The sequence below is a fragment of the Mobula birostris genome, chromosome 9 (genome assembly GCF_030028105.1).
Source record: "Mobula birostris isolate sMobBir1 chromosome 9, sMobBir1.hap1, whole genome shotgun sequence".
NCBI lineage: Eukaryota > Metazoa > Chordata > Chondrichthyes > Myliobatiformes > Myliobatidae > Mobula > Mobula birostris.
This window is the reverse complement of record NC_092378.1, coordinates 51,152,976-51,168,413: the sequence shown is the minus strand read 5'-3', so window position 1 is coordinate 51,168,413 and position 15,438 is coordinate 51,152,976. Positions and strand designations below refer to the sequence as shown.

The window sequence follows — 15,438 nt, the reverse complement described above, 5'->3', positions numbered from 1 at the left end:
AATTGACCAAGTGAGAAAATTTTTTAAAAAAATTCTTAAATCTTAATAACATTTTCTTAAAGACTATGATCCATTGTCCTGGATTACATAACTAAAGAAATTTAGTTAATTTACCTTTATCAATAAAATTTCAATCAACTCATTTTTTTTTAAAAAAAAGTACCAGGGAATACAACAATCGAATCTGCAGCTTTTTACTATAATGTAATCCTTGTACCCAAGATTTATTCTGGTAAAGTTTTGCTGCGCTCCCTCCTTGGTCAATATATCCTTCCTAAAATGCAGTGCCTAGAATTGTTCAAGTTAGTTCAGACGTGATCCAACTGGGCCTCTGCACAACTGCAGCACAACTTCTATCCCTTTGTACCACATTCCTCAGACATAAAACCCAACATTTGATTACCATTCTATTTTCTAAATTCATTCCTCTTTTTATAATTTATTGCAGTTCTATCCATTCCTTCAATTTCTTACATTTGTAATTTAGCACTTCCTAATATGCTGTTTATAACGTGGTTATTTTTAAATCTGAGATTTTTGATAATTCAAAGGTCTTTGAATCGTAGGTAAAGTTAAATCTCTATTGCAATATTCAATTCAAAGACAGATTGTGTGTGAGTGCATACATGTTTATTTATTTAGTTTTAGTTAGAGATACAACATGGTATCAGGCCCTTCTGGCTCAACGATCATGTGACCAATTAACCTAATAAACCTAATAAAACCTAATAAAAGAATCCCAAGTGGTCAAGGGGAGAATGTACAAATTCCTTACAGAGAGCACAGAATTGAACCTGGTTCAGGGGCACAGTAATAGCATTACGCTAGCTGCTAGCCTACAGTGTGTGTACAAAGCATTGGTATAGTAAAGAAGAGTGGTGTGCTGCCAATAAAATGAAAATTTTGTGAATGCATTAGAAATAACTGAAAGATGATGCAAATATTGGCACAATTCTACATTAACATTATTGATGGTAACAAAGTGTTTAGGAAAGAGAAATAGGGAAAAGATTTGCAGTAGACTTCATAGAACTGGAGCGAGAGGTGGATTTCCTTGACGAGCTCATGAATTGGATCAGTTTGGATAGAGTTAAGAAGCAATTGAACACCTTCACTCTACTGGATATTTTCTCCAGTACACAAAATTGTCATGAATTAATAAAGGGAAGCCATCACAGATTCATGTGTTAACAAAACTTGTTTGCCATTTAGGTTTTCAACACATTCAAAGATATGGCTTTTCAGAGAATATTTTATGAAGTAAAGGAAAAATGTTATCATCATACTTCACAAATTTCCAATGCAAAGAAATAGAGAATGACACATTTTGGCTGGAAGAATTAGGAGAAGTGATACTGACTAAAAAGTACAATTACATAGGGAACAGAGGAACATGGGTGCACATGTACACAGGTTTTTTTGGCAAGAGTATGTTGCGAAAGCAGTTAAAAACCAAGGGGATCCTGGGTTTCATAAAGCGAAGCGAGAGTCTAAACAGAAAGAGTCTTTACAAATTACTGGTCAGACTGTATAATACAAATTCTTGCCACTGCACTTCATAAAGGACCTGAAGGCTAAAGAGAGAATATAGAAAAGCTTAACTCCAGTGGATGATAAAGTTTCAATCGTGGTTTTTAAAGGAGAATTGACAACTAGAATGAAGAAAAAGTGTGCAAGGCAATTGGGAAAGAGTTGTGGAATGGAATTGCCTGGACAGAGTTCAAATCCCTTGATTCTTGCAACCACTCCTGTCTTAAGGCAGTTGCCATGAGTCCAGAAATCATGGCAAAGGGCTACCAAAGCCGGAAACATCAAGAACTAGCAGGAACATTTAACTGAAGGCCTTAAATCAGAGGTGAGACTCACCAGGTAAGTATCTATGAAGCTGACTTAAAAATGAGACAAAACTAGTGGTCATTTAAAATCATTTATCTATGCTAGCTTGAAATACACCACCAATCTGATAAGGTGATTCCAAGCAGTGGCAGCTTTCGGTGCTTAAAAAGTAAAAATGGTCCAAGGTCACATGTTCCCACCATCACATACACATAGTGCACAATGAAGGAGTAGTCAGGAATGATTCTGGCAGGAACACAAATGCTACTTGGATGGTGATGAGGCAGAATTTTCCAACATCTCCATGCAAATTTTCAGAAATATTCATAACATGATCAGAAAGAGCTGTCTTCAACACAGAGAAGTCACTATAACTATTCTGGGCTTACTGACACAAGAGGAAATTTATACGATCTTACCCTTAAAAAAAAATCAGTAACCAATTTTTATTTCAACTTTTTTGAAATAAGCAATCAAATGAGCTGCCAAAATTTTAATGAAGAACAGTATAGGGATGCCAAGGATCCAAGTTATTAAGAACAAACTGGCCCAGAAATTCAGTGAAAATCAATTGTTGTACAATACAGTAATGACTGTTTTCTCCAGGAATTGGTGCTTGAAAACTTGGAAGGAACAACAGTGCTAGTGTCCTGGTTTTGAACAAGTATCTTGGCCTATACTCTGGATGCTGCATGTGGAGGAATTCTACTCAATTCAGGGCTATGGTAGTATTTGGTGAGTCACTGTGATATGTGGCTGGAGTATCGGTTGCTGGCCAAATCAAAGTTAGTGATGAATCAGCATATAGGAGAGAAGTTGAAAGTTCAGCTGAGTGGTTCCAGAACAAAACCCCTCACCCAATATCAACAAGACCAAGAAGCCAATCAGTGCCTCAAGGAAGAGGAAACTGGAGGTTCATGAGCCAGTTCTCATCGGGGATCAGAGGTGGAGTTAACATTTCAGAAGATTGTGAACATTCAGCATGTCATCTAAAACTCTGACAATCCTCTACAGATATGTTGAGGGGAGTTTATTGACTAGTTGCATCACAGCCTGGTATGGAAATACCCATACCCTTGTACGGAAAATCCTACAAAAGGTGATGGATGCAGTCCAGTCCATCATGGGTAAAGCTCTCCCCACCATCAAGGACGTGCCCCCCTCCCTCCGATCCAGGCAATGCTCTCTTCTCACTGATCCAACAGGAAGGTGGTACAGGAGCCTCAGGACCTATTCTATCAGGTTCAAGTTATTATTGCTCAACCATCAGTATTGGAAAAGTCTGGTAATAGCTAAGGGTAAGGGGCACTCCACATGGAGCCACTGTGACCTCCGCATGGTGCTGGGTGGGTTCAAGTGAAGGCCATGTGCTTGGCAGATAAATATTATGGATGAGGGTGGTGGTGTAGTAAGTGAAGTAGCTAATCTTCAGTAAGTAAGGAAAGCCCCCTTCTGATGCAGGTTCCCAGAGAACCTGCTCAGGGACACCCTGTTAAAACTGGCCACTGAAGACCAAGCAGTATTATATCTGTTTTAGGGTGGCCACATGAATTGTGACACTGTGCTCAGTTGAATGTCTGGAAAAGTGGAGATCACCATAATTTTCATGAATGAATGGCAATTTTGTTCCATTCCAAGAAAATCTATCTTCCTATATGCAGTACTAAAAGTAAAGTGAGCAACACTATGTAAAACAATATCTAGGTTTTTCACAAGACTTTTTCATCAAAACTTCATCATGGCCAATATATTATTTTCAAAGTGAAGCTATTATGTCCCACCAAGAAAATGTGTTCCCACCTTCATAGTTGTATTTTCCTGCTGTGCATGAAATGGTTGAGCCTTTTCTGTACAACAAATTACTTATTTTTAGTGTATCTTCATGGAATATACAAATAGCCCTCTTCAAATAATGCCATGAGATTTTTTAAACTCATCTATTAATCAGGATGATAAACCTCCAAGAGACAGCATCCCCGAGATCCAACAATATTTTTTTTTTTATAAACACAAAGAGTTGAAAGTGATATCAAGTAAGCAAATCTATAGCAGAGGGAGAGGAGCAATACAATCAAACAAGCTTAAGTATATGTTTCAGACGTACTTTTTCTCCAGTGTATCCATGTATTCTTTCTTCTTCCTTCTGCTCTCTTGAGCAGAGATCTGCAGAAAACAAGTATTAGAAAAACAGAATATTAGCAACATAAAGCATAGAAATAGGCCCTTCAGCCTAATGTCCACACCAACCAAGGTGCTCACACACCTGAGGAGAGCTAAGGTACCGGTGACCCCTGTTTCTATCCAGGGGGTCAGTGTGGACATGATGGAGGATTACAAATACCTGGGGATACGAATTGACAATAAACTGGACAGGTCTAAGAACACTGAGGCTGTCTACAAGAAGGGTCAGAGCCGTCTCTATTTCCTGAGGACACTGAGGTCCTTTAACATCTGCCGGACAATGCTGAGGATGTTCTACGAGTCTGTGGTGGCCAGTGCTATCATGTTTGCTTTGTGTGCTGGGGCAGCAGGCTGAGGGTAGCAGACACCAACAGAATCAACAGACTCATTCGTAAGGCCAGTGATGTTGTGGGGATGGAACTGGACTCTCTCACAGTGGTGTCTGAAAAGAGGATGCTGTCTAAGTTGCATGCCACCTTGGTCAATGTCTCCCATCCACCACATAATATATTGGGTGGGCACAGGAGTACATTCAGTCAGAGACTCATTCCACCGAGATGCAGCACAGAGCGTCATAGGAAGTCATTCCTGCCTGTGGCCATCAAACTTTACAACTCCTCCCTTGGAGGGTCAGACACCCTGAGCCGATAGGCTGGTCCTGGACTTATTTCATAATTTACTGGCATAAATTTACATATTACTATTTAACTATTTATGGTTCTATTACTATTTATTATTTATGGTGCAACTGTAATGAAAACCAATTTCCCCCGGGATCAATAAAGTATGACTATGACTATACTTGTCCCACGTGCCAGTATTAGGCCCATATCCCTTCAAGCCTTTTCTTTCCATGTATCTGTCCAAATGTATTTTAAATCTTGATATTGTACCTGCTTCAACTACTTTCTCTGGCAGCTTGTTCACATACTCCCACCGTGTGCAGGAACAAGTTGTCCCTCAGGTCCCACTTAAATCTTTCCTACTCAGTTAACCTAAGCTTTCTAGTTTTGTTTGTTCCCTTTCCCTGGGAAAAAGGCTATGTGCTGTCATCCTTTCCAGGCTCCTCATGATCGTACACAGATCTCTGAAGACCACAAGACATAGGAACAAAATTAAGCCATTCAGCCCACCAGCCCTGCTCCAGCATTCGATCATGGTTGATTTATTCTTCATTCTTCTGCCTTCTCTCCATAACCTATGTACCCTTACTAATCAAAAACCTAAGGTCTCCTACTTTCCAAGGAATAAAATCCTAGCCTGTCAAACCTCTACATATATAACTCAGGCCCGCAAGACTTTGGAAAATTATTGTTACTCATTTGCTATCTTTAGAATACTATATTTAGGATGGAGAATAGATGATGAATTATAATCATTATCTTGAACTTAATTTTTTTTCTTATTGATAATTTCATTTATATGTGAGAATGCCATTAAGTGGCATTTACCAATAACCTGATTACCAATGCCAGCTTTGGGGTGCCATCAGGATAACTCAAAAGCTGGCCATTATTTCTGGAGGCTGGGTGGAAGAGATTAGGGACAAGCATTTAAGAGAGCCTAAGGGAAGCTGGACAGTCAATTCTGTAGGAATGAGTTAAAGGAATCAGAGGTGGACAAGATGAGACAGACAGAATGAGATTTCTTAAGGTTTATCTACAGTAATTGATCTACTAGGATGAATTTGTGCTGTCACAAACATTGCTATTTCTGTATTTCAGCTTATTTTGCATGCAAAGTTTAATAGTTTACTGAGATAAATGAAAGGGTCTGTTTATAAATCCCTAATAGTAAACAAAATGTTCCTATAGTTAGAACCAGGAAGACATAAGCTTGATAAAGAAAGAAACATCTCATTACTTTGTTCTTAATTTTTCTTCGTATTTTCTTGAGTGCTTTCTCTTCTGCTTTTGTAAGTGGCAGTTTGACAGGAACTGGGTATCCTTCAGCAATCAGTGTGCGTTTCTCCTCCTCTGTCAGAATCAAAGGTCCTGATGAACCTTGCAACTTCTAGAGCGAAGAATGATTCAGTTAGATTTAGTTTTAAAGAATTTTATTCAAATCCAACTTATTTGTATAATATATTAACAATTACCGGTTGTGAGTGTGGTTTGTTTTATTTTTTGGAATCTGATGCAGAAGCACATCGATGTAGGATGGATACTCTTCAGAGATTGCCACTTGGGCTGCTTAACAGTATCACAGGAAGGCCTAAGCTCTTTCAAAAATAATTTCAGTCTTAATGTAATAGTACAAGTATTGTCCTTGGTTTATTATTGTCACATGTACCAACAGACAGTGAAAAGCTTGTCTTGCATACTGTTCATACAGATCAAATCATTACATAGGGCATTAAGCTAGAATAACATAGAACCAACAGCAATACAGAATAAAGTGTAAAAGCTACCAAAAAAGTGCAGTGCAGGATCAAAACAAGGTAGATTGTGAAGCCAAGAGCCCATCTTAAAACACAACAGGTCTATTCAAGAATCTGATAACAGTTAGATAGAAACCATCTTTGATTCTGATAGTATGTGCATTCAGACTTTTGTATCTTCTGCCCAATGGCAGAAGGGAGAAGAGAGGAAGGCGTGGGTGAAGTCTTCGATTATGCTGAGGCGCTGAGAAGTATGGACATAAACTATGGAGGGGAGCCTGGTTTCCATGATGTGCTGAGCAGTGTCCACAAATCTCTGCAATTTCTCAGTCATGTGTAGAGCTGATGCCATACCAAGCTGTTATGCACCCAGACAGAATGCTTTCTACGGTGCATTGATAAAAATTGGTCAGAGTTGATAGGGACATGCTGAATTTCTTTAGCTTACTGAGGAAGCCGAGGTATTTGTGAGCTTTCTTGGCAATGGTATCAATATGATTGTACCTGGACAGGCCACTGGTAACATTCACACCAAGGAACTTGAAGCCCTCAACATTCTCAACTTCAATACCATTGATGTAGACAGAAGCATATGCACCACCTCCTTTTCTAGTCAATGAACAGCTTTAGTTGACATCAGAGAAAAGTTGTTGTCATGATACCATGTCACTAAGCTTTCTATCTCGTTCCTGTACTTCATCATATTTGAGATGCACCCATTCTGGTGGCATTGCTTGCCAACCTGTAAATGGAGGTAGAGCAGAATCTGGCCATGCAGTTATGTGTGTACTATACAGAGTATAGGGGGCTGTGAATGCAACTTTATGAAGCATCAATGCTTAGTATAATCATGATGGAGGTGTTGCTGCCTATCTTACTAATTGTGGTCTGTTGGTCAGGAACCCGTTTTGAAGCCCTCTTTTTATGACTTCAATGGAAGTAAAATTAAACCAAAATTTAGACAAAATAATTCAGTAAATTTATCAACAGGTGTATTAAAATTTCTCAAGTTTCAGTTTTCAACCTAACAAACAGGTAGTGCCCTGTACTCAATGCCAGGCTTTGCACGTAGTTCCTACAAGACATGATATAGAATGGGGTCCAGGTTCACTTATTAGTAATAATTTGTGACTTACATGTGGTGCAGTGAGAAGAGGGGAGCTGGACAAAGCAGATGGTGCACGTGTTATAACTTTTCCTGTGGACTGTGGCTCAACAGGGTCTGGTGACTGAATAGAACGTGTTGGGCTTTGTCCACCCTCACAGTCGCTGCCATGACTACTTGGTGGAGTTGGTGGTAGTTGCACAATATCTGTTCCTAATGCAAAGAAAGGCAAAGAAGAAAAACATTAAGCTAAGTGTTCATCTTATATCTTAAGTAGACTGTCTTCAGGACAGAATGAACCAATTGTACAGACACGCAAAAGATTAAAAACTTGTACTTTCACCAATAGATTTAACCTTGTACAATAAATTTACAATTCATTTATGGGAATAATATTGTGCCCAAGAAAATTAACAATTTCTTCATCTTTTTATGCTCTTTACATTTCACAAGGTTACTTGACAATGATTACATAAATTGCTTTGACATCAAGCCTTAAATGACTATCAATTTCTTATAACTTGAGTCATTAATGTGCTCTTGAAAGAAGGATGCAAGGATCTTTTAATTCAAAAGATTTAACAAGCCACTGGGAGCTGAAAATAAACAGCTTTGAGTAGGAGACTTTCTATTTATTGAGAAATCAATTAAATGCTATGATCCTTATTGCAAGAGCTTGCAGAAGACCAGAATCAATGATTGTGTGATAAAAATGATAAAGATTTAAAAGCCCTATACACTACAAGGACGAATTGAAAAAGATGAAGAGTTCCTGTATTTTGGGTCTTGAAGTAAGTGAGAGTAATAGGAATCCACAGGGAGGGGTTTAAATTAAATTGGAAAGGGGATGACCTTGGCATGTAGTAGTAGAGATGAGCAAGGTGCATAATGGCAGATAACACTAGAGTAGGAAATTTTATGCTGGAGCTGATTACAAGACCTATGAGGAAATCAGAGTTGGATTTTGAATGCAAAGGTACAGACTTAGAAAGTAGTGATGATAATTCAAATATGGTCCAAAAATTGCAGGAAATATACAGAGATATGCAAGATCTGTAGAGTAATGTCAGGAAACATTAATTTTTAAAAACATTAACTGGGAACACTAGAGGAAATAGCAAACATAGGAAGAAAGATCTGAAATGTGTTTAGAACATTCAGTGTGCCCTTGTCACAACCGGCATGGAGGTGTTAGAAGATTCGGTTGTGGGGAATTGAGTTGGTAAGTGTCAGTGCAAGAACACGTGGAGAATAGCAACGATTCGATCACAAGGCTTAGTTTGGTAAAGGAGAAGGGCAAGGAGCAATGTGAAGTAGAAACAGTTCTTTGGAAGAAGGCTCAGTTTAAAAGGATGAAAGAGGATCTAACCATAGTAAAGTGGAACTCATGAATGGCAGATATCAGAACATTTAAATACTTTTAAAGGGAAGATATTTCAACTATAGGCCAGCTATAGGTGAAAAAGATAGGAGTAAACAAAGCTAGCTATCTGAAAAATGTGATTCAACAAATGAAGTTGATGTAGTGAATAATTCAAGCTACAACCAAACTGAATATAAGGTGACAGGAGGGGAAAAGAAATGCAAAATAACCCAAAAAAAAACACAAGAATAACCAATTCTAAAAATCTTATAGGTGTGAAAATTGCAAGCTGTCAGTAGGAGGAGGCTGGGCTTAATTGGGACCAAGGTAACCAGTACAAAGGCCGATGCCAAGGCTGGAATACAAAGTAAGTATTTACAATCAGTCTTTACAAAGGAAAGAATGATGCTAATATTTCCATGGCAGTAGTTATAAATGATTTTTTTTTTAAAAAAAGGGGGAAATATTAAGAAACCTCTCTATGCTAAAAGAAAACTATACCTTGCCCAGGAGGGATAGAAGCTAAATCGCCAAGAGAAATGGGAATGGAGATTGTGAAAGGCCTCAATATAATCTTATATTGTATTTCCTAGAAATTGTTTGGAGATGCCAGTGAAATGGAAAATGGCAAATATAATTTCCTTGCTCCAAAGATTTTTATAAACCAGGCAATTGCACAATAGTCAATTTTATCTTGGTGATGGAGAAACTTTAAGAAATAATAATTAGCGAAAGATTACCAACTCGGACTTCTTCAATTGCCGTTAATGGAGAGCTAGCACATTTTTAAGGAAAATTATGTCTCATTGAACCAACTGAATTTCTTGATTAGCAAGTATAGAAGGTTGATGAAACAATGGAATGTATTGTTAAATGTGGGCTAATATCTAGATAGATAAAAGACCAAAAAAAGGCTAGGATTTTTGTTTGGGGTACTCCTTAGTGGCTAGAGAATAATTGCACAGATTGTATTCCTCCGAATTTTGCTGATAGTTCTAATTCCTTCTTCAGGAAAGCAGCTTGAGCAAAAGAAATGTAAGAGAACACTCAAGAAGGAAATGGGGGGGGGGGGGTGCTGAAAAAAAAAATGTGAGGTTGTTCTAGCAGACAAAGTGAAGGAGAATCCTAAGGGTTTCTACAGATATATTAAGAGTAAAAGGATCCCAAGGGACAAAATTAGTCCTCTGGAAGATCAGAGTGGTAATCTATGTGTGGGGCTGAAAGAGATGGGAGAAGATCTAAATGGATTTTTTTTGCATTGTATTTACTTGGGAGATGGATAAAGAGTTTATAGATGTGAGAAAATGCACCAGCAAGGTAATGTCCCCTATATAGATTACAGAAGAGGATGTACTTGCTGTCTTGAGGTAAATTAGGGTGGATAAACCCCCTAGCCCTGACAAGGTGTTCCCTTGGACTCTGTGGGAGGCTAATACAGAAATTCCAGGGGCCCAAGCAGAGATATTTAAAGCATTCTTAGCTATGAGTGAGGTCCCAGAAAACTGGAGGATAGCTAATGTTGTTCCATTGTTTAAGAAAGGCTCTAAGAATAAACCAGGAAATTATAGGCAGGTGAGTCTGACATCAGTAGTGGAAAAGTTATTGGAAGGTATTCTAAGGGACCAGATAAACAAGTATTTGGACAGATACAGGCTGATTAAGGAGAGTCAACAAGGCTTTGTTCATGGCAAGTCGTGTCTAACCAATCTTACAGAGCTTTGAGGAAGTTACCAGGAAAGCTGATGAAGGCAAGGCAGTCATTGTTGCCTACATGGCCTTTAGCAAGATCTTTGACAAGTTTCCACATGTGAGGTTGGTTAAGAAGATTCAGGCGCTTGGCATTCAAAATGAGGTAGTAAATTGAATTAAGGACACTGGCTTCTCGGAAGAAGCCAGATAGTGGTGTTAGATGGTTGCCTCTCTGACTGGAGGCCTGCAACTAGTGGTATGCCGCAGAGGCCAGTGCTGGGTCTGTTGTTGTTTGTTATATATAAAAAATGACAGATGGGATTTACTGCATACACATGTGAGGTGTTGCACTTTGAGAGGACCAAACAGGGTTGGCGAGGCCTAATTTGGAATATTATGTGAGGTTTGGTCATATACCTATTGGAAAGATGTAAATATGATTGAAAAAGTGTGGAGAAAGTTTACAAAGATGTTACTGGGATTTGAGGACCCGAGTTATAAGGAAAGGCTCAATTGGTTAGGACTTTATTCCCTAGAATGTAGAAGATTGAGGAGAGATTTAATAGAAGTATACAAAAATTATAAGGGATATAGATAAGGTAAATACAAGCACGCTTTTTCCATTGAGATTAGGTGAAACTACAACTAAAGGTCACAGGTTAAGGATGAAAGGTGAAGTGTTTAAGGGGAACATGACGGGGAACTTCACTCAGAGGATGAGAATGTGGAACGAACTGCCAGCACAACTGGTGGATGTGGAGTCAATTTCAAAATTTAAGAGAAATTTGGAACGTATATAGTTGAAAGGGTTATGGAGCGCTCTGGCCCGGGTGCAGGTCAATGAGACTAAGCAGGTTAATGGGTTGGCACAGATTAAATGGGTCAAAGGGCTGTTTCTGTTCTGTAGTGTTCTTTGATTCTATAACTAACTGTGTTGCAATAATTCTTGGAAAGGTGGAACAACTTTTTAAAGGGAATTCAAATGGTCGCTTGTAAATATTCCTACTCATACTGATCAATGGTATCTTACTCCAGGCTCTATTAGAATAACTACTCGGTTTTCTTTTGGTTAATACCTGCATAGTTGCTGTTTTGTGTCCCAAAAGATTATAATTTGCACATTTCATTTTATTTATTTGTCCCAGGTAGAATTTGCAGAGGACTGTCACCACATCTGTCTGATGTGAAATCAATTTATCTTGCATAAATTCCTCCACTTTTAATTTTTAATTTCTGCCTTCAAAATTTAGCCATGTAGGCATTTAGCATGACTTTAATGCTGGTTCCAGCAATGCCTCTAATTTATCAGTAATCTATTTCACCTTCTTTTGGAGACAGGTTGAGGAACTGATCCACCTCATGGGGCTCCAACTTGATCTTTGGAACAACCTTCTGAGCGCTGCTGTTAGTCTGAAAGAACACAACACGGATGCATGAAATTATGATCACCAAAGCTATCACCTATAGGGATTAGGCTACATAGCTCTCTTGACTAACACAGATGCAAACAATTTCCCATGGGTTAGTTTTAATTAGAGTCTTTTGAGGAAGTGAGCAATTGTTTATTCAGGAAGCATTTCTACAAACAATTCAAATTGGAAAGGTGCGGGCTCGTATTAATTTAATAGAATTTTTCTATCCTTTGAAGGAAAAGCCAAGACATTATAGTTAAATTTTCCTTCCAAAATTTAGTTCAATTGAAAACACTAGGTTCCAATTTCAGAAGCAAAATATGATCCACGTACAACTCCATATCAAGCATCTAGCTCACGACTCTAAGGATACATCCTGCCCCCTTTTGGTCTAATTCATAACACTGTTAGACCTTATTAAATATCCAACCAGTATGATACCTCTTAGATTCGGGCAGAGGAGCTTACTAGTCAAGTCATACAGAAATTTGCACTTTGGATAATATTTTAATTAACATTGAACCCAAAAGTAAAAACAATCAAAGAAAGTGTTCTGCCGAGTTTCTACATTAATTATTCTGATTCATTGAAATTATTTTGTTACATTTATATTTCTCTCCTCAATAGGATTTGGCTAACCATGTGAATGATAATTACTCCGCATAATTAACTTGAAGGCAAACTTGTAATAGGTCTCTGATCTTTGATAGACATTGAGAATTAAAATGATCTTCAAGACATGGCACAAAGCGAAAGAGCAAGTGTAACAAGCATGAGTGACTGTAAATGATAATCACTATTTAGCTAATGATAATCAAGGAAGTGCAGATACTGGATATGTCTGAAATAAACCGTAAAGGACTGGAAAGACTCAGATCTGTCAGTAGGCATCAAAAGAGAAGCAGAGCTAAAATTTCAGGTTTAAAGCTGTTCTTCAGACATGGGAGAGAAAGTAAATTAGTTTTAAGTTGCAGAGTGGTAGGAATAGGGCTGGAGAAGGTGAAACCATGGATAGAACAAAGGGAAATCTCTGATGGAGCGGAGCTAAGATCGGTGAGTCACCTAATTTGCTTTTGTTTTCTTCAATGCAAAGAAGAACACAGTACAAGTATTGAATAGAATAATCTAACTGGATGAAGTGCAAGTGAATTGTGCTTCACTTCAAGGAACCAGTTGGGTCCCTGGATGGTAGAAAAGGATTTAGGTAATTTACCACGCACTGCATCTTCTGTGGTTGCACTGGAAAGTACTACGAAAAAGGAGACTCATTGGTGGAGATGAAGAGTGGACCCAAGAGTCAGAAATGGTGCTTTTGAAATGCTGAAAGGAGTAAATGGAATGAGAGCAGGAGAGGAGATTTGATGAAATTGTAAAGAATGTAGTGGAAAATTTAAAAGGATGACCCTGTCATTGTCCTTTGCTGATGGAGTGGTATGTGAGAATTAAGCAACTCTATTTTTGTTCTGTCTGGGAGGAAAGGGGTTGAGAGTAAAAGTCTGCAAAAATAGATGGGACATAGTCAAAGGCTCTATCAAAATAAATGATGAGGGAATGCCAAGGTTAGTGAAAAACAAAATTCCTCAGAGGCACCTGTCCAAAATGTCTTGTCATCAATAAAGGTAAAGCAGACAAGAAAACACTAGGAAAATGGTAGTCATGGGAATCTGTGAACTCGTAATGAATATTAATCACTGACCTATTTTTTGAGATGCAGACAGAGAAATAGAAGAGAAAGAAAAGTCAGAAATGGACTATATGAAGTTAAGACCAAGGAGGAATTTTCAGTTATAGTAGCAACATTTGAGTTCTATACAAGTGGAGAAAACAGTATGAATACAATGGAAAAAATGGGTTGAAGGTAGGGCTAAAACAAGAATATTCCGTCCACAGCTTGGGATCATTTGGGTGTCATATTACCTTTGAAAGTGAGTGAAATGGGAAGAGAATTTGTTTAGGGTGACAATGTAGCATATAGTGAATTTTTTTTACTTACTCTACAAAGCATTCACTTTCCAGCAGGGACCAACATTGCAATAGGACCAGAAATTAGCAATTATTTTGACTTTATCAATTCTAATTGAATTACAGTGTTTTTTTTAATTCCACAAAAGAGCCTAGGAGACCCAGAAAAGCTAATATAAAGACACAAAGTAAGCCTCACCTGAAAAGTGGGAACTGAATCAAGGCCAGACTCATTCACCGAGGATACGCCCAACTTATATGTGTTTAGTGTAACATCCGGGACTGTAGATGTCGCTGCATTTGTTAAGGTGACTGAAGGAGCAAGGCAGTTATCAGAGAGGAGAGCTTCATGTTTCATTGTGATTGGCTTTAGATCAGAGCTCACAGACCAGGATTCACACTCCATTTCTGCAGGGAAGAATTTAAAGTAGTTAAACTTTCAGATTTTAAATTTGATTGCTATGAAAATATATAATAATCTTCCTCCTGGCATGATTTCCTAAAGTAGTGTCAATAGTGACATCCAGTACCATTAAAGTGATTGCTCATGCAGCAGATATTTCTTTTCTGTTAGTACCAGTCCATTGAGTCACAGGTTTACTATCTAAACTTTCTGAATATATTTGGCTGCATTGATACTTGCAAACATCAATGATTGCCATCAGCTACTTGCCCAGGCACAAAATAAACACGATAAGAACACTAGCTTCTAGATTCATGTCAATGATTTCTCTTAATATTATTGGTATTCATACACATTGTGCTTTTAATACATCTATATGCACCTTTGGGTTAGAGTGATAGTTGAAAACAAAACTGACAAATAGGCACAAATTTAGAATTCGAAGAAATGCACAAAGCTACCTTTCCTATTCCTTCTGACATCTCATCAACAAATCTACGTGACTTCTTCAAAATAATTAACCAGCTACAAATTGTGAGAAGGTTTAAGGTTTGGATTTATTGTCATTTATCACATACTTGTTTACACTGCAAACAAAAAATATTGCAAACTTAAGAGGAACCTGTAAAGATTGTTATTTTCCAAAAAACAAAATCAGCTCAACCAGGGGGAAGAAAGACAAAGACTTCACACATAAAACACAAAAATAAATAGTAATCGAGATTGTTCAGTGGTCTATAGGTGTCTTTTGAATATTAGGTACAGCATTTGTTAAATCATAGTACTCTTCAAGCACTGCTAATATGTTTGACATCTTCAGAAATGTTATGGAAAGGAGATGTAGTTATTAATAGTTGAAAAATGTAGGAAATAGAGGTTCCCTATTATCAATGCAAGGCCTACAAACTTCTTCCTTCAAAACGGGCATCAAGTAACTGGAGTTCTAATTATATTATGATAGAACCATCTAAATTATATTCTAGACACACAGAGATTTACAATGCATATGGCTGTCTTGGCATTGAATTAATTATCTTGGAGTTCTTACAACTGTTTGAGGCGAAATATTTCAATTTTATATTTATTTCTCAGTGCAGAATCTTCCAA

At 37.9% G+C, this 15,438-nt stretch overlaps 1 protein-coding gene across 1 annotated transcript in view; it reads right to left on the bottom strand.

Annotated features, from left to right (window-relative positions):
• creb3l2 (cAMP responsive element binding protein 3-like 2) overlaps positions 1-15,438 on the bottom strand; it is a 72,431-nt gene that overhangs the window by 22,638 nt on the left and 34,355 nt on the right. The window contains 5 exon segments of the mRNA XM_072268029.1: positions 3,941-3,999; positions 5,881-6,030; positions 7,534-7,715; positions 11,877-11,964; positions 14,128-14,336. Of these exon segments, the coding sequence (XP_072124130.1) occupies positions 3,941-3,999; positions 5,881-6,030; positions 7,534-7,715; positions 11,877-11,964; positions 14,128-14,336 (688 nt within the window).